Source organism: Heteronotia binoei, chromosome 13, assembly GCF_032191835.1.
Source record: "Heteronotia binoei isolate CCM8104 ecotype False Entrance Well chromosome 13, APGP_CSIRO_Hbin_v1, whole genome shotgun sequence".
Taxonomy (NCBI): domain Eukaryota; kingdom Metazoa; phylum Chordata; class Lepidosauria; order Squamata; family Gekkonidae; genus Heteronotia; species Heteronotia binoei.
The window spans coordinates 69,074,212-69,092,785 of record NC_083235.1 but is presented as its reverse complement, the minus strand read 5'-3'; the positions used below and the strand labels follow the sequence as shown (position 1 = coordinate 69,092,785).

The 18,574-nt window shown below is 47.5% G+C and overlaps 1 protein-coding gene across 1 annotated transcript in view; it reads left to right on the top strand.

Annotated features, from left to right (window-relative positions):
* The window catches only part of TRIM47 (tripartite motif containing 47), a 29,515-nt gene extending 23,859 nt beyond the window's left edge, over nucleotides 1-5,656 (top strand). Inside the window, exon 6 of the mRNA XM_060252105.1 lies at nucleotides 4,767-5,656. Within this exon, the coding sequence (XP_060108088.1) occupies nucleotides 4,767-5,392 (626 nt within the window). The 3' untranslated portion in view covers nucleotides 5,393-5,656. The remainder of the gene's footprint in view (nucleotides 1-4,766) is intronic.
* The last annotated feature ends 12,918 nt before the right edge of the window (nucleotides 5,657-18,574 follow it).

Sequence of the window (18,574 nt, the reverse complement as noted above, 5' to 3'; positions counted from 1 at the left end):
TGTTGGCAACCCTAAGCACCACATCCATTTTTCCTACATGTTTGAAGGACAGGGGAGTTCTTGTGGGGGCATTAATATCAGTGCTGCTTCAGTAAATCTGCAGACTTGTTGCTCTGGGTCTAAGCAATCACGATGTCTCTTTCACGTTGGAAGTTTGAACCTTCTTTCTATGTTTTGTGTTTACAAAAAAAAAATGAGAATGAAGACAAAGTCCTCCTACCCCAACGAAGTCCTCCTACCCCAATTAAATTGTCACATTGAAACCAACAAAACAAGTTAGTAAAAAATGCACCAAAATCTGCTGCTTTCAATAGAATTGAGCCATAACTTGTCTCTCTCGGCTTGACTTCGCGAACGGAGATTTAAGAAAGGTGCAGTAGTCCACGTCTGCTGCAGGCTCGCTGGTGGCTGACAAGACCAATGCGGGACAGGCAGGTCCGGTCATCGAGAGGGACCTAAGCAATTACTGCCCAGTACCTAATTTTCCATTTCTGGAAAAGGTGATTGCATGAGCAGTAGCTGAACAGCTCCAGGAATTTCTGGATGAGACATCTACTCTAGATCCCTTCCAATCTGGCTTCTGGCCAGGATCAAGACAGCCCTGGTTGCTCAGGTTGACAATCTCCAGTTACAGATTGATGCAGATGGGATGGCGCTACTGATCCTGTTGGATCTGCCAGCTGCCTTTGACATGGTTCTGGTCAACCTAACCTTCCTTGGTGTGAGGGGTATGGACTTTAGATGGTTCACCTCAGTCCTCCAGGGTTGTTCCCAGAGAGTAATTGTGGATGGAGGGAGGTCATAACTGCAGGGTGGAGTTCCACAGGGGTTGATTCTCTCCCCAGTGTCATTTAATACCTATATGCAGCCTCTGGTGGAGACTGTCGGGAGATATGGAGAGGAGTGCCATCAATATGCAGCTGACATCCAGCTCTACCACTTATTTAAGGAGTGACTGGTAGCTGCAGAGGCGTCACTAGGGTGGGTTGCACCCTGGGGCCAAGTGCGTGGGTTGCACCCTGGGGCCAAGTGCGCGAGAGGTGCATCTTGCAACCCGGTGGTGGGTAAGTAGCCCCTGGATGCGCCTTTTGGTTCCAAGTTCTGCGCGCCCTCCTTTGCAACAGGCTGCTGTTCCGCGACGTGCGTCTGCCTGTCTGTCTCTCTCTCCAGCTTCGCTTGGCGTGCCCCTCAGCAGAGAGAATGGTTGTTTTCGGGGCCGGGTGCTGCAAAACCCGGCGGGGTGGGATCCTTTTAAAAACCTGGATCCGATACTAGGGACGCCAAGCTGCCGAGTAATACAGGGCTCTGCGGCAAAGCGGGAGAAAAAAATACCGGGGGGTAGTGGGCTTTGAGGCCAGCAGCTTCGTAAATAAATAAGCATGTCTTGGTAGATCCGGGTGGGCAGCCGTGTTGGTGTGAAGCAGAGACTCAGCTGCGTCCCAGCGCCATCCCCCTCTCCTCCGACTCCATGGGTGACTCACTGCTCCAGGCACGGGCTCTGGGCGGGCAGCAACTAGAGGCGGCCGTCGACGCTTGCGCAAGGCGGAGACGGGGGCCAATGAGAATGCTCTGGGGGAGGGCCAATGGCCCCCTTGGCCCCGCCCCAGTGACGCCGCTGGGTAGCTGGAATTCTGGGCGTTACCTCTGCCTGGATGCAGTGGTGGAATGGCTAGGTGAGAGCTGGTTGATGCTAAATGCATCTATGACAAAGTGTCATGCCCCACCTCTGCCTCAGGGGATCCTCTGCTGCTGGCCATAGTATATCTGGCATTTTGGTCTTGAAGGAGGGGAGGCCTGAGGTCTCAGAATGACCAGGGTGCCCCTCCGGTCTGCTGGTGCTCCCTTTTCTCTGTCCCAGCTCTAGTATCAGCATCCAGCTTCTCCTCCCCAATCTCTTCTTGGCCTCCCCTTACATACCCTACCCACCTCCCTAGCCCTCTCCCCATTGGTCATCCCACTTCACCCAACCCTGGCTCCGCCTTCACATTTAAGCTGGGATGCCCAGCCAGGCATTTTGGTCTCCTCGATCTCCACCAAGCCCTTTCCATTCTTTTTATCACACTGGATTGCTTGCACCAAGGTGCATTCCTGGAGGGAATGCCCAGGGTGGAGCCGCCTCAGTGCCCTCCCAAGGAAAAGCCTGGTCAGGACGGCTGCAGAGCTCTGCCGTCACTTCTTGCCCCTGCCTCGAGTAAGGGTCTCTCGAACCTGCGGTGTCATGTACTATGGTGCACCAGCTGTTACAGTCTTGGGGCTGAGTTGTCAGTGTTCCACCTCCATTTGCTCCAACACGAGCTGCATCTTGGCCGAGCAGCTCCAGGAGGTTTGGACTGCTGGCTCAGCCACCACCAGCCACTGAGGTGTGTTGGGTCTGCTGTAAGGGGAGGGGGCAGCTGTTTGGTATTATTGGGGACCTCAGGGGGGGGTTGGGTGAGATGATGTGACTGAAGAAGACCAGACCACTGGGGTGGCCACTTCTGCCAACCTTTGATGGGGGGTGGGATGGTCTGACAATTCTGTGGTCAACTCTGTCAGGAATTTGGGAGTATGGCTTGATTCTACCCCTCTACATGGACAAACATATGTCCTTGGCAACACATACTGCAGTTTACCATCTATTCCATCTATCCATTTTACCATCTATCTGTTTCAGGAGGCCCTTGCCACCATAATGTATGCAGCAGTCACCTTGAGACTGGACTACTGTAATGCCCTCTATGCAGGGTTACCTTTGAAGTGGTCCAAAACACAGCTGACAGATTGCTGACAGGAGTGTCCTGGTCAGCACATATAACACCTACCCTACAGAAGCTGCACTGGCTCCTAATTAGTTTCTGGTGCCAATTTAAAGTGTTGCCACTTACGTTTAAAGCCCTAACTGGCCTGGGACCCTCAAACTGTCAGGACTGCCTCTCCTTGCATGATCTTCCTCACCTTCTCCAATTTTCTTCTCAGCATTTAATGAAGGTCTCTGGTCTGCAAACTGTAGTGACCCCCCATCCTGTGAAACCAGTTGCTTGAAAAAGTGCATGCTTTGTGAGACCTTCCTAGGTTCTGCAGGGTGTGCAAGCCTGCTCTTTTTCAGGTGGCCTTTGAGTGACTGTGATCCACCAGGCAACTGGTATGCTTCAGCTGTGTCTTTCTTTACCATCCATGCATCCTACTCTGCTTGACAGTGGATCGATTTTAATGGAGATAGATTTTTAATTGTTTTATGTTTTTAAAGTTTATTTATCGTATCTTTTGAGTTGTTTTTAATCAGGTGTATTTTTATCAGGTGAGTTCTGTTCAGGGAAGAGAGAATGGGATATAAATTTGATTAATAATAACAACAATGACAACAATAATCCAACAACAATAACAACCCAGTAGAGGTTGTAAGTAACTGATGATGTATTGAACTATTTTGAGTTGAGAGTGAAAGACGTATAGGAGAATGCTTCAGCCTTCCGGGACATTGAATGAGGGACCTCAAAGTAGCGGTTTTATTGGAAAGGAATTTCAGAAATAGACAAGATCAGGAGATTGCTGAGTTACAAGATATTACAACCCTCAGGACAATTGAACCCCTGAGGCTTAACAGAGATATCGGTTTCTTATCTCATCACACATTCAGTTCTCACATCTGTTTGTAAACTTTATTATGCTGTATGTTGATTTGCTGCTATTCACAGGTCTTGCCAGTTTCCGAAATCCAAAGCAAGATTTTTTAAAGAATAATATTTATTTTTAATTTTGTCACCCCTTTGAGCACACCGTGAAAGGTAACAGCACAGTCCTAGATAAAGCTATATCCTTCTGGAATTAATTTCCTGCAAAGGTTGTAACTATGCTTAAGATTGTACAGTTAGTGTTTGTATAAACACAAAAACTAAAAATTCAGCCTCCAGTCCATTGGAAAATTATAACCCAGAAGTAATTCTACTGACTTTACTGAGTATACCACAAATGCTTTTGAATTTATCCAGGGGGGGCGGAATAAACCTCAGTGCTGGATTTCATTTTAAAATCAAGAAAATTATATTAACCTTTGAAATGCAACCACACTATTTCCAAATGATTTCAAAATTCTCAAAGCCTTCAGTTTTTGGCAAAGCTCTCTCTCTCGGCTTGACTTCGCGAACGAAGATTTAAGAAGGGTGCAGTAGTCCACGTCTGCTGCAGGCTCGCTGGTGGCTGACAAGACCAATGCGGGACAGGCAGATCCGGCCACAGTGGCTGCAGGGAAAAGTCTGATTTGGGGTTGGTGCTGTAGCAGTGCGATTCTTCCTCAATCTCTTTTTGTCCTCAAGACCAGTTATGCGTGCGTTCTCAAAGGAAGAGACAGCCTGGTGGATGGTGTGCCTCCATGCTTTGCGATCTGAGGCTAGGTCAGACCACTGGTGATGGTTAATGCAACAGGTACCAAGGGATTTCTTCAAGGAGTCCTTGTACCTCTTCTTTGGTGCCCCTCTATTTCGATGGCCGGTGGAAAGTTCGCCATAACTAAGAGCTTAGGCCAAAACATGCAAGTAAAGTTGATGCACAAAAAATTAAGCCATTACAAAAACATGCTTGTCTTACATAGTTTAATTGGGTTGTAACATTGAAATTTGGGGGCATAGGATTTAAAAAAATTACTTTCAAGGGCAAGGTCAATGGACTAGTGTAGTACCGAATAGCATCACCATCAATTACTGCAATTTCAGTTTCCAGGAAAAAGGAAGAATACCATATGACTGTCTTCGCTTACCCTCTTCCCTGTCTTTTTCTTCACTTCTGTACAGTTGCATTCATCATAGATCTGGACAGTGATACAGCGGATAAATTCCTTCAACTTTTTGGAACAAAGGGTGCAAAGCGTGTGCTGAATCCCATTGCCTACCCTGAGAGCCCAACAAGGTTCATCAACTGTGAACAGGTGCTGGGTGAGAATGTAATGAATCGTGGCAACTATTACTGGGAAGTGGAGATCATTGACGGCTGGGTGAGCATTGGTATCATCACAGAAGATTTCAGCCCTCGGGAGTCGTATGACAGGGGCCGCTTGGGTAGGAATGAAAAGTCCTGCTGTCTACAGTGGAATGGACAGAACTACATTGCCTGGTTTGGTGGTTTTGATAGCGTGATACAACAGCCTTTCTTTCATACCATTGGGGTGTACTTGGAGTATTCAGAGAAAGCCCTGACGTTCTATGGAGTCAAAGATTCCAAGACAACATGCCTGCAGCAGTTCAAAGTCGCCCGCTTCAAAAAGGGCCATTTTGATGCCTTTCAGAATAAGATCAACCACCAGTTTCCATCGCTGTTTACACACAACCTCAAACCAGCTTTTTTCCTCGAAAGTGTCGATGCCCACATGCAGCTCGGGCCTTTAAAGAAAGACTGCGTTTCCGTGCTGAAGCGAAGGTAACTCGCTCATAGCGAAGTAAAGGCTTCGTCAGAGAATGTTAAAATTAAACCCCTCACCTTCATGAGTTAGGATGGTTATCATTCTTACAGCAGCGCTACCTTTGAGTAACTTGATGATTTTTTTTTTTTAATGGGCATTTTCTGCGATGGCGTCTTTTGGCCGTCTCTTGGTCTTTAGCCGTGGATTTATAATAGTAAGGCTCTTTCAGTAATGAATGCCACTCAGATATCCCATTATTGCAGAAAATATAGATTTCTAGCATAACCTTGAAGTGAAAAGAAGTGTTGCTGGGCTCCCCATGGCTGTGCTGTGCATGAAGTTCATTGTAACGCTATATTGGTTTATTTTCTGTTGAGGTGAAAAAAAGAGCTACGGGGTAAACTGGCTGGTTTCAAGATTCTCATACGTAAGCTATAGCAAGTGGGGACGAAGGCAAGAGGATGGACTGCTGCAACATCTGAATTACTCTTCTAGCATACTGTCTTGCTGCCATTAAAACTGTGGTCTTCGATCCATGGGTTGGGACGCTCAGGTGGGTCATGGAGCCCCACCTGCTGGGTTACGATCCCCTAGAGAGTCACCTTGTTTTGCTTTTTTGGAAGGACAGGCGGCTAGTGCGCACACACTCAAAAAGGAGCACAGCATGACATGTGAGATCACTCTAAGATAAGATAACTCTCTGCTGTTGTCTTATCTTAGAGTGATCTCACATGTCATGCTGTGCTCCTTTTTGAGTGTGTGCGCACTAGCCACCTGTCCTTCCAAAAAAGCAAAACAAGGTGACTCTCTAGGGGATCGTAACCCAGCAGGTGGGGCTCCATGACCCACCTGAGTGTCCCAACCCATGGATCGAAGACCACAGTTTTAACCACTCTGTGGTTGAGAGGATTCCAAGGCAGTGTTCCTGCTCTTTGTTAGATCTACATATTTTTTGAGTGGAGGCGAAACCAAAAAAATGGCGCCCCCACAAAAAATGGATGAGGGAAGCTCCGGGGCTCCATTTGCTGCCTCTCCGCCTTGCAAAAAGGTGGCAAAGACAGCCGATCTGCCTCCCCCCCCCCTCCCCCAGTGAGGTGTTTAAATGGGGAGGGAAGCTACAAGGCCTCATTTGCTGCCTCTCCACCTTGGGGAGAGACAGCAAAGGCAGCCGAGCTTTCTCCCCCTGCCCGCCCACGGGAGGCGCCCAGTTTGATGCCCCCCAGTGGCACCTGGGGCAAACATCCCCTCTGCCCCCCACCCACTCCGGCCCTGCTCCCAGGTATGGAAAGTTTGAATACTAGTGCAAATAGATGGTATATTTCTAACGGTAGGTGAGCTGCAGAGGTTGGCTCTGAGCACAGAACTGGGACAAGGGAGTATACTGGACAAAGACAAAGGACACACTTCTGAAACACATATCTCCAGATCGGAAAGCAACATGATATTGCAAATAATTTGCTTAAAATATTGAGATAATCTAGATGGAAAACCCAACATCCTGACTAATTATTGTATAAAAAAGGTAAACACCAATGGCTTGGGTTAACCTATGAAGGGTTACACGGTTTTCTGGTATAAACTGTTTTTCTTTACCAGACAACTGATTAGATTGAACCAGACAATCTATTGGATTTTCTCCATCTCTAGCATACTATATACCAGTTAATTATGGTTCTTAATAAAAATTATGACAGCTTTTCCATTCTGAAAGCACTCATAGAATAAAACCTTGCCAGTTTTGAGTCAGAATTTATTTTTTACTATTTAATTTTTTCTCTCGTAACAGTCTTTGAAGATAATAACTGAGTTATGCAAATATTGATGTATCTCATTAACTCCAGGGTCTCCGTATTAAAATGTCTGTAAGTATAATGCCTACCTACCGCAAAATAAATTCTATTAGGTACTGTATGTTCTAAAAATACATATATAACACATTCATCATGAGGTGACTACGGCAAATTCAGTTTGTCCCTTTCTGTTGGGCGGGAAGATGCAAGGCCCACACAACAAGAAACTGATGTCATCCTAGTTATTTTCTTCTTCTACAAGTGGAAATGGCAAACACGCAGTGGTTCACATGACCAAAAAAGGGCCATTATTAGTCAGCATTTACCTCAGCTGTTTCCCCTCCTGCTTTCTGGATGGTGGCTCCCTGTCTACTTTGTTTTTTCCTTCAAAACACCATCGCTGTGTAGTCTTTTAAAGTGACTGAGAAAATAAAGGAAAAAATGAAGTACCTCTTTCATTAAACAATATCCAAACCCAATTGTAATTTCTCTTTCTTTGCAAGCTGGGACTAAATCTGCTTTATACAGCATTTGTCAGAACTGGAAGAACTCCAAACAAGGCCCAAGACTTGTTACAAAGTATAGGCGTTTATTGAGAACTACAGAACTGAAGGTACAGGATAACACTGATGCCGAAAGCTAGCATTGGATACACTTTATGCGGTTTTGGTGACAACAATAAAACAATCTTTCACACGGTTAGAGACAACGGTCTGTTTCCCAGGGTTTGTTATCAGTAAGGGAGGATGGAATCCTGCTGAGAAAGACTGACCGGCTCGGCTTCAAAGAGCCATCTGCAGATGTTGACCAGAGGCTATCTGTCACCCTCCAGTGATCACAGTTTGTTTGAAATGCACAGAGATGTTAGTTAGTTGCTGGAACAAGGTTGCATGGGTTAGTGTGTGATTACAATATGGAGTCACATAGGCTAACAGCATATAGGAAAGTTACCAGTTCTGACGGCATTTACTGCTTCCGCTTGTCCATTATAGGCAGACAATAACTGGCACCCATGGACCATAGACAGCAACCATTAAGATTACTGCTTAATCCATCTTCCCATATATCGGATAAAAGAAACTTATACACCATTGTGTCTGCATAAAAGAGTGGTCTTGCGTTTGCCTGTTTTACGTAATGAGTATATTGCTTTGATTACGTCAACCTAGTTTTGTATCTTGAGCAGAGATTATTCCCTTCTAGGTCCATTGAAGTCAGTGGGTTTAGAAGGGCATCATTTTGTTAAGGACTGTGCTGAAACTGTTCTGAAATGTTTTAAAAATTACTGCAATGCATAATGATGGTACATGAGAAGAGGCTCATGACAACTCCAACAACTGGCTTTACTGCTCAGCTAGTACACAACACAAACTTTTTACCAACTTTGGTTATTCTTATTAATGCTCCAGTGTTTTCCCACAGTAAGGTGACAGAATGGATACGATCAATAAAATATAGTTGTGGGTGAAAGAACCCTATTCCTCATTGTACTGACCTCTCTGCCTATAGTACTGATGTAATGTCAGTGTGCTGTGGTGATATACTACCATTACAGTTTATATGTCCCAAGCTAAAGATTAAACTTGCTGCGTACAGCAATTTTGGGAATCACATCAGAAGGCAAAGAACTCAGTCCCCCATAGCGAAGACTCTCAAAACAAATATGATGTGGGTTTGTGGACAAGTTATTTTGCCAGATAAATTGAGTGCCATGTATGGGACAATATACAATTGTGCCAGAACAGTTTGGTGTCTAATGAGTTATGTGGGATAAGAGAGATGCATAACTCTTCTGGGAGCTCCCTAAGGGGTCTGAACTTGAGGAAAGGATGAAGTGGTTTGGGGAGTGATGATCCTTTGGGAGAGGATGAATTGGGGTATGAGCCCTAATATATAAGTCGATGAGGTTCAGGTGGACGATTGCTTGGGGTGGGGCGATCTCTATATGATATTTGGAGGTGAAATAGATGGGCAAGAGCTAAGACAGTAGAGATGAGATTCTTTTTGTCAGTGTTCCCTAATAATTGTGCCTCTCTGTCTCCTGTCTATGTTAGCAGATGAGACGTCACAAAAGGAAATGATGTGTTAAAATAACCTGAGACAATAGGCAGTGAAAAGGCTCCATCAGTTGCCCCCACCAGTTGCCACCAGCCATTAATTTATTTCCGACAAAGTGACTCAAATTAGTTCTGTTTCCATTTTGTTGTAGGTTTGCTCTTCGCTCGAACAAAACCTGTCCGTGCAACCAAAACGACAGGACTTTCCCCAACCAAATGTACATATAGTTCTTGCGTACAGCATCTTAATTTGGATTAGAGCCCTGGAAAAATGAGTGTTTTTATCCGCAGTCGAGGCAGCCAGGAAATTTTCATTGAAACCATGGCATAAAACGAAAACAAACGAGAATTATGACAAAAATAGCTGGTGAAACCATAATGTGCCAAGAATTTTTTAAAGGCTCTAAACAGCATCTAAAGAAGCGTGCATGCACATGAAAGCTCCCCCCCCCCCAAGAATAAAACTGTTGGCCTTAAAGTTGCCACTGGACTCAAAATTATGTTATGCTAGCAAATTCATGTGATTGCTGCTTTTGGTGTAAATGTCGACCATCAATGATGGGCAGAGCCTGTGCCTGCACTGTGGCAGCTGGCCGTGGCATAGCTAGTTTCCTCCCTAAGGGGATATATACATGGCGACCAATCGGGGACAATAATGCCCCAACAGTGTTGCCGAGCACCAGTGCGGCGACGTCCATGGTGATTTTGCCGCAGCATTCCATTCCAGTGTCGTGAGGGAGTGGCGGGGTGAAAGGGCAGGCAGGAAAATAGGAGCCCCGAGTCCAGGAGGACGTTGCTGACAGAGGCCTTCAAGAGAACAGCTTCTGTCATAAGCCCTGGCCCCCTGCCAGTGGGGAGAAGGGCTTCACCATTCAGGCCTTCAAGCACCCTGCGGTGGCACTCTGTACACAATGCACAGGCCCCAGAGGGTGATGACAGGAAAATGGATCGGAGGATACTCGCCATCAGTTGTGGTGGCCCAATGGGTGCCCATGCCATTGAGGGCATCCCCATGCCAACCCCACAGCAGGAGGGGTGAGGGTGCTGGGGCCCCCCAGAGAGACTGCTAGGTCCTCCAGCAGCCGCTCTCTCTTTTTTTTTAATAAATATTTTTATGTTTTATTGACTCTTGTAAAATTGACCATTACAACACATGAATGTTGAAATTACAAATAACCCTCCCCCCCCAAACCCTCCCCATCTTCTCTTAGTCTTTCCCCCTCAGCCAAGGGCACGAAGTCTTGATCTTCCACTGAATGTCCTTCCTTGTTTCTCCTGAGAGCCACTCTAAATAAAGGTTCCATCTGGTCTCGATTTCCTTGACTCTATCTTCCCACGTGGAATCCTTGTTGATTGTTGTCACGATGTCAGACTGTATGTAATCAAACAAATAGTTGTGCCAGATTTCTATTGACCATTTACTTTTATCTTTCCACCCCAAAGCGATGACCACCTTCCCCGCTAGTATCATTGCCTTGACAAGGTTTTGAGTGGGTCTACTTAGTGCCGGATTTCCTATTGTGCTTAACAACATCATATTAAAGCCAATGGTTAATGGTACATTGCAGACTTTTCTAATAAATTCAATAATTTCCCCCCAGAAGGGTTTAACCTCTTCACACTCCCACCACATATGTGCAAACCAACCCTTAAATTGTTTGCAATGCCAGCACTTGGAACTCATTCCTGGGAATATATTGGCTATTTGTGCGGGTGTTTTGTACCATTTTGTGAAAAATTTATATTCCAGTTCTTTAAATTTGATTACTTTAATCCCTTCTAGTCCTTCCAAGATTTTCCCAGCCAACCTCTCTGTTAACTGACCTTCATGACTCCAAATCTTTTGTAAATGTAGTATTATTTTATCTTTATTTGAAATCATTTTTCTGTATAGTAACCCCACTAGACCCTTCCTTTGTTTGGCCATTACTTTATATATCTCTTCCATTGGAGCGTCTAACCAAAGCTCTCCCTTTTCACTGATCTTCTTAACTATCTTATGCAAGCCTGCTATGTTTAACCAGTATTGATTACCTAAATCTTCTGTAATTTCCTGTAAAGGTTTTAGTTTACCACCCCTAAACATATCGCCCACTCTATAATAGCCTTTGTTTTTAAGCCTTTCCCACCATTTTATAGCATGCGCCTCCTTAACAATAGCTTCTAGGGGGGGGTCCATCTTGAAACCTTTCCTAGCAACTGTGGGTACCATTTCATCCAGGTTTCTAATGATGCTCTTCTGGGCCTCCAGCAGCCTCTCGATGCACTTTTGTCCCTGACCCACACCCCTCGCTACAGGAGGGGCTGTGGCTCAGTGACAGAGTATCTGCTCCATGCAGAAGGTCCCAGGTTCAATCCCCAGTATCTATCTCCAGTTAAAAGATCTGGCAGGTAATGTGAAAGACCTCTGCCTGAGACCCAGGAGAGCTGCTGCCAGTCTGAGTAGACTTTGATGGACCGAGGGTCTAATTCAGTAGGAGGCAGTTTCATGTAGAGCAAAAAGCCCCCCCCCCGGGCATGACATGGACATTTGGCCAGATGATGCGATTCCAATGCCCCCACTGGCAGCTGAGCTATTCAGCCTCTGGCAATGGTGAAGCTGTTTGCAGAATGCACCATGTTCCACAACATCGCCATGCACCAGCACCTCTTGCCTCCCCTTGGTGGGCCTGGTGTGTAGGGTTCTTGGGCCAGGGAATGGGACTCCGTGCCGTCACCAGGAACTTCTGCAAGGTAGGACTTTTGGAGCTATCAGCACCCAGGAGCGTTTGTGTGCGCATATTTGGGGACAAGGGGCATCCCAGTTGTCAGCATGTGGGAAGTTCTTTAAGTAGAGTACTCTGATCAGCCCAGCCCCAGCTGTAGTTCTATTGAAGACAAACTCAACAAATGCCAGTTCAACAAGTATATTTGGGTTCAGGCCAAATGCAATAGTCAAAGTCAGTCCAATAGTCAGGTCACTCACATTCAGTTCAGTAGTACAATATCACAGTCCAGAAGAATAGTCACATACCAGTCCATCAAGTCAATACAGTTAATCAGTCCAACAGAGTAACAAGCCACTCTCCAAATCCTCTCCACGTCTCTCCTCCGATATCCTCTCATCTATTCACCCACCAGATACAAGGAGTGTGGCCACTGTTGATATACCTCTGTTAGCCAATCCTATTCCTTAATTAGCTAACAAGCTACATGTTACTCACATGCTTCGTATTTCCAGCTGTATAGTGGGAGTTACATAATCCTTTAACAGTACTATGGACCCTTAAAGTGACATATACTGTCACCAGTGGAAGGGGGCAGCTGGGGAACCTCTCTCCTCCCTTTGTTGCAGCTGGAGAAGACCTACTGATGGCCTGCCCATGACACCTGAGCTCCAACAGGAAGCTTGGGAGTGCCTCCGACCCTTTTGAGGCTTTTCTGTCCCCATGAGGAGCAGAACCCCCCACACATGCCGCTATTCAGACAGAGCCATAGCCAGGAATTATTTTTTTTTGGGGGGGGCTAATCAAATCAAATTTATTGAATTAATTTAAATTGAGGGAGTCCTTTCTGTATCTCTCCTGTATCAGGGTTTGTACACATCATTCCAAACCAAAGAAAATGACACTCCAAGCATGCAAGTCTTTTCTACCTGTAAAGCCATGTACTGGTTTTCTTTCCCAGAGTTCCTTATTTCCTCCCCTCCCCCGTAGACACACTCTGCCTGCTGGGCCACCAGCTCAGCCCACATGTGGCTATAGCTGGGGGTGCTGCAGCAGCCACCCCAAGGCAGCCGCTCCCAACGCCAGCACCCTTTCAGCCAACATCACTTGCTCTGTGCACTGCAGGAAGGACAGTGCTGGTGATGACAGCTGGAGCTGGGCAAGAGCAGGCCTGGTAAGGCCCTGCTTTTGCCAGCTGGAGGAGGGGAAGAAAAAGAGGAGAGGACTCTCTCAGTCCTACACATTCCTTGCACCCGTGGCAGCTGGAGAGGCACAACATAAAAGCATAAGAGAAGCCATGTTGGATCAGGCCAGTGGCCCAACCAGTCCAACACTCTGTGTCACACAGTGGCCAGAAAGAAAATACACACACACACACACACTGTGGCTAATAGCCACTGATGGACCTCTGCTCCATATTTTTATCTAACCCCCTCTTGAAGTTGTCTATGCTTGTAGCCGCCACCACCTCCTGTGGCAGTGAATTCCACATGTTAATCACCCTTTGGGTGAAGAAGTACTTCCTTTTATCCCTTCTAACCTGACTGCTCAGCAATTTCATTGAATGCCCACGAGTTCCTGTATTGTGAGAAAGGGAGAAAAGGACTTCTTTCTCTGCTTTCTCCATCCCATGCATCATCTTGTAAACCTCTCTCATGGCTCCTTTCTTCCCGGGTCTGCTCTGCTGCAATCCATGGGATATGCTGTCGTTTCAATAGGGGGCGCAGCCCAAAGCACCCCCACTGGTCTTTGGAACTGACAAGGTGCTTGCCAGACTCAACTGAAAACAACTGCGCCCCTAAGTGCTGTTGGCCTAAAACAGGGTTTGGTCAGGTCAGGAGATGCGTGGCCATGGCCCAGCTGCCTGATCTGTGGTAGCCTGTGATATCCAGAAGAGTCCGTGAGGTCACTGCCAATAGGGGGGCAGGGGCATCTGAAGCTACTGGGCCCTATGGCTTTGGCCAAGAGGTGGCCCAGCTCTCTCGGCTATTCTTTTTCTCACATTGCTTAGGATCCCCAGAAAAGAGGAGGGGATGACAATTACTACAGAGCTAGGAATTTCCGCCAGGTGAGACCGCTCAGATACTCAGTTTTTGCAAGATGAAGCGGAGGGTCATGGAAGGGATTGCACATCCACACGGGTGACTGAGCCCTCCACAGTGCGTGTCACCTGCATCCCCCTGACAACGGCTTTGTGGGCACTGGTTCCCAGGATGCTGCTGCATGTGTGGAAACCTGGCTCCCAATGGGCAGCGATGGCTTTTACTCCAATGGTTACTGTGCTGCTGGGGGGTGGGGACATCTGGAAGGGTGATGTGCGTATCGTTTGTGGTGTCCATTTGCGTGTGCTGTTGGCCAACGTTGCCCAGCAGTCACTAATATGTGCCTTTCAAGCCTCTCGCTCGCATACCCAAATATTCCCCAGGGTGGCTGGGATGTGAATGGCTATGACCAGACTCTGCCCTCTGCTATTAGCCCAATTCACTCTGGAGTTAAAGGTGAGTGAGACGGGCTGTACCGGATGGGGGTCTCATGCCTGGGGAGGGCCATCAGGAAGGCTGATGCACGTATTGGCAGTGGTGGCCTTCTGTTTTGCCCATGGCAGCCCAGCTGAGGTTGCCCGCAAGCCACTGCTATCTGCTATCCAAGCTCCTTGTATATGCAAATATCCCCAGGGAAGTTGGGGTCCAGATGGACCTACCCCATCTCTCTAGGGAACTGCCCTGTGAAATGGATCATCTCGCTCAGAAGCATGGATCGCTATCCACCAAGCTTCCCTGAGGTGGCGGCCGCTAAAGTCAACGGCATCAATGGTTCTTAAGAACATAAGAGAAGCCATGTTAGATCAGGCCAATGGCCCATCCAGTCCAACATTCTGTGTCACACAGCGGCCAAATATATATATATATATATATACACACACACAATGTGGCTAATAGCCACTGATGGACCTCTGCTCCATATTTTTATCTAACCCCCTCTTGAAGGTGGCCATGCTTGTGGACGCCACCACCTCCTGTGGCAGTGAATTCCACATGTTAATCACCCTTTGGGTGAAGAAGTACTTCCTTTTATCCGTTTTAACCTGTCTGCTCAGCAATTTCATTGAATGCCCACGAGTTCTTGTATTGTGAGAAAGGGAGAAAAGTACTTCTTTCTCTACTTTCTCCATCCCATGCATTATCTTGTAAACCTCTATCATATCACCCCGCAGTCGACGTTTCTCCAAGCTAAAGAGCCCCAAGTGTTTCAACCTTTCTTCATAGGGAAGGTGTTCCAGCCCTTTAATCATTCTAGTTGCCCTTCTCTGGACTTTCTCCAATGCTATAATATCCTTTTTGAGGTGCGGCGACCAGAACTGCACACAGTACTCCAAATGAGACCGCACCATCAATTTATACAGGGGCATTATGATACTGGCTGATTTGTTTTCAATTCCCTTCCTAATAATTCCCAGCATGGCGTTGGCCTTTTTTATTGCAATCGCACACTGTCTTGACATTTTCAGTGAGTTTCTACCATGACGCCAAGATCTCTCTCTTGGTCAGTCTCTGCCAGTTCACACCCCATCAACTTGTATTTGTAGCTGGGATTCTTGGCCCCAATGTGCATTACTTTGCACTTGGCCACACTGAACCTCATCTGCCACGTTGACACCCACTCACCCAGCCTCAACAGGTCCCTTTGGAGTGCCTCACAATCCTCTCTGGTTCTCACCACCCTGAACAATTCTTGGATGGGGAATCAGTTGACCTGGTGCTCTGGGCCCAGAGACCACAGCCAGGGCTATTCCGTTAGGGAACACCAGTGTCAGATTACTGCCCCTCACCTGAGTCAAGGTCAATGGGGCAGCCCTGCACGTTCTGGCTGTTCAATCTGTGCTGTTGACCGATCCACAGCCTTTCTCTCCCACTCATCTGTGTCCATCTCTATGGCAGCACAATTGCCTGTCGCTATTGTGTCCATGAGGATCGTGTGGCTTCAGTAGCATCCCCCCCCCCATGCGCTCCCGTCTCCCATAGTCTGGAAGCGATACCTGAGATGCACAATGGATGAGCGTTATTGGGGGAATCCTGGAGAAACAAAGTGGTGGGATCGCAGTATTTATGAGTGCAACACCACTTGGTCATTTGATGCCAGCAGCGCCAAACTGGAGAGCCGGTTTGGTGTAGTGGTTAAGTGTGCGGACTCTTATCTGGGAGAACCGGGTTTGATTCCCCACTCCTCCACTTGCACCTGCTAGCATGGCCTTGGGTCAGCCATAGCTCTGGCAGAGGTTGTCCTTGAAAGGGCAGCTGCTGTGAGAGTCTTCTCCAGCCCCACCCACCTCACAGGGTGTCTGTTGTGGGGGAGGAAGGGAAAGGAGATTGTGAGCCACTCTGAGACTCTTCGGAGTGGAGGGCGGGATATAAATCCAATATCTTCATCTACCTCACAGGGTGTCTGTTGTGGGGGAGGAAGGGAAAGGAGATTGTGAGCCGCTCTGAGACTCTTCGGAGTGGAGGGCGGGATATAAATCCAATATCTTCATCTACCTCACAGGGTGTCTGTTGTGGGGGAGGAAGGGAAAGGAGATTGTGAGCCGCTCTGAGACTCTTCGGAGTGGAGGGCGGGATATAAATCCAATATCTTCATTTACCTCACAGGGTGTCTGTTGTGGGGGAGGAAGGGAAAGGAGATTGTGAGCCGCTCTGAGACTCTTTGGAGTGGAGGGCGGGATATAAATCCAATATCTTCTTCTACCTCACAGGGTGTCTGTTGCGGGTGGGGGGGAGGTAAAGGAGATTGTGAGCTGCTCTGAGACTCTTTGGAGTGGAGGGCAGGATATAAATCCAATATCATCATCATCATCATCATCATCATCATCTTCTTCTTCTTCTTCTTCTTCTTCTTCTTCTTCTTCTTCTTCTTCTTCTTCTTCTTCTTCTTCTTCTTCTTCTTCTTCCAGATGGGCATGAGGAGGGAAGGGCCAGGAGGCTGGACATGTCTGCGTGCTCCCAAGGTCTAGCTTCTGCTGCAGAGAAGGCACATGGTGGAGTTTTGAGTCTACAGACAGGGCCGGTCCTGCCACTAAGCGAACTAGGCAATTGCCTAGGGTGCCAGCCTTCTGGGGGTACCAAACTGGGCATGCCCATCTGACTCAGTGACGTTATCAGTGCAGGGGGGGGGCACCAGAAATTAGCCTTGCCTAGGGTGCCAGAAACTCCAGGGCTGGCCTTGTCTACAGTTGGGTAACAACTGTCCCTGTTGGGCTGGCACACAGCGGAGCAGCTGACGACATTCCTTGTTGGCAGCTTGTAGGGCATTTTGCAGTTGCACATGGCACATCTGGCAGCCCGATGCCACAAGGAGAACCCCCCAGGTTGCAGGATCCAGACCATCCACACCTGAGTCAGCATCGTGTCAGAACCTCCTTGTATCCAGAGATGCATTTTGTCACCAACATCAGGCATTCTGCACCTGCAAGGGAAGAGTTTGGCCATCATGTGGGATCACTTGGCATTCAGGTAGGCGGGGCTTCCCACCCATCAGTGGGTTTGTGCAAGGGGAGCACTGCCAATCGGTGGGGCAGGCAGCCCCGTGTCCCTTTCCCCAGGAGCTGCTGTAGCAGCCCCCCATGCACCTACTGGTGTGCAAGGTCCATGTGCATTCTGGGGACCATTGCTGCCCCACCCAACTGCAAGGAGATGCCATTTCCAGTGCAGCTTGTTACCACTGTTATTGGGCAGGGGGTGGAATGGGGGTTCAGAAAGGGTTGCCTCGCTTGCCTGTTTGCTGCCCCTTGGGATCCCAGTGGAAGAGCTGCTATACTTGTGGGATCTGAAGTTTTGCAAGAGGCCAGCCGCAGATCGTGGGCTTTGCTCTCCCAATAGGGTATTTCTCCAAGTGCTTGCCCAGCAGTGCTAGGTGCCCTGTCTGTGTTTTGCCCACCGCCAAGGGGCATGTGCGCTAGCTCTAAGTTCGCATGGCAGGGAGCTGTCAGACAGCATACCGTGCCATGCTGAAAATGCTTTGCGAGCTGGCTGACTGGCACCACAACCCTTGGCATGCCCACATTTCTGCCTGTACAGGGGTTCACACAGTGCAGCTGCACTGCTGGAAGTATGCGGTGCAGCACTGTTTACGCCCTGGGCTGGCATAAATGCCCTTTATACCGGTTTAAATCCAAGTTACACAGGCATAGAATTCAGTTGGCTCCCTATTCTTATTCCCCCCCCCCTCACTTGCTCTGTTAATGTACTTTGTTTTAAAGGCTGAGAAGCAAATAAAAATCAGATTTGTTACACATTTTGAATCCTCGTACTGTCCAAAGGGAATGAAATAAATATCTTGCCTTGCTTTACAGTGGTGGTACAGAAAAGATCAATCAGCACATTTAGCAAAGAAAAGGCTACAATTGGATCTCTCTTAAATGTTACAGGTGAAAAGGCAGGAAAATTGCTCTTGACCCCAATCAACTATGTGTGTCAGTGTCAAACTGAAGTCCCATTGATATTAATTGGTCTTATATTTGCAATCACTAATATGTGTCATTGACTTCAGTAATATTTAGAGCACAATCCTATGGGGGGGGGGGGCAAAGTGCTTTGGGAGTAAACCATCTCCCACTTTGGCGGAAATTGCATTTGTGCTTGGTAAGCCTAGTTCCGC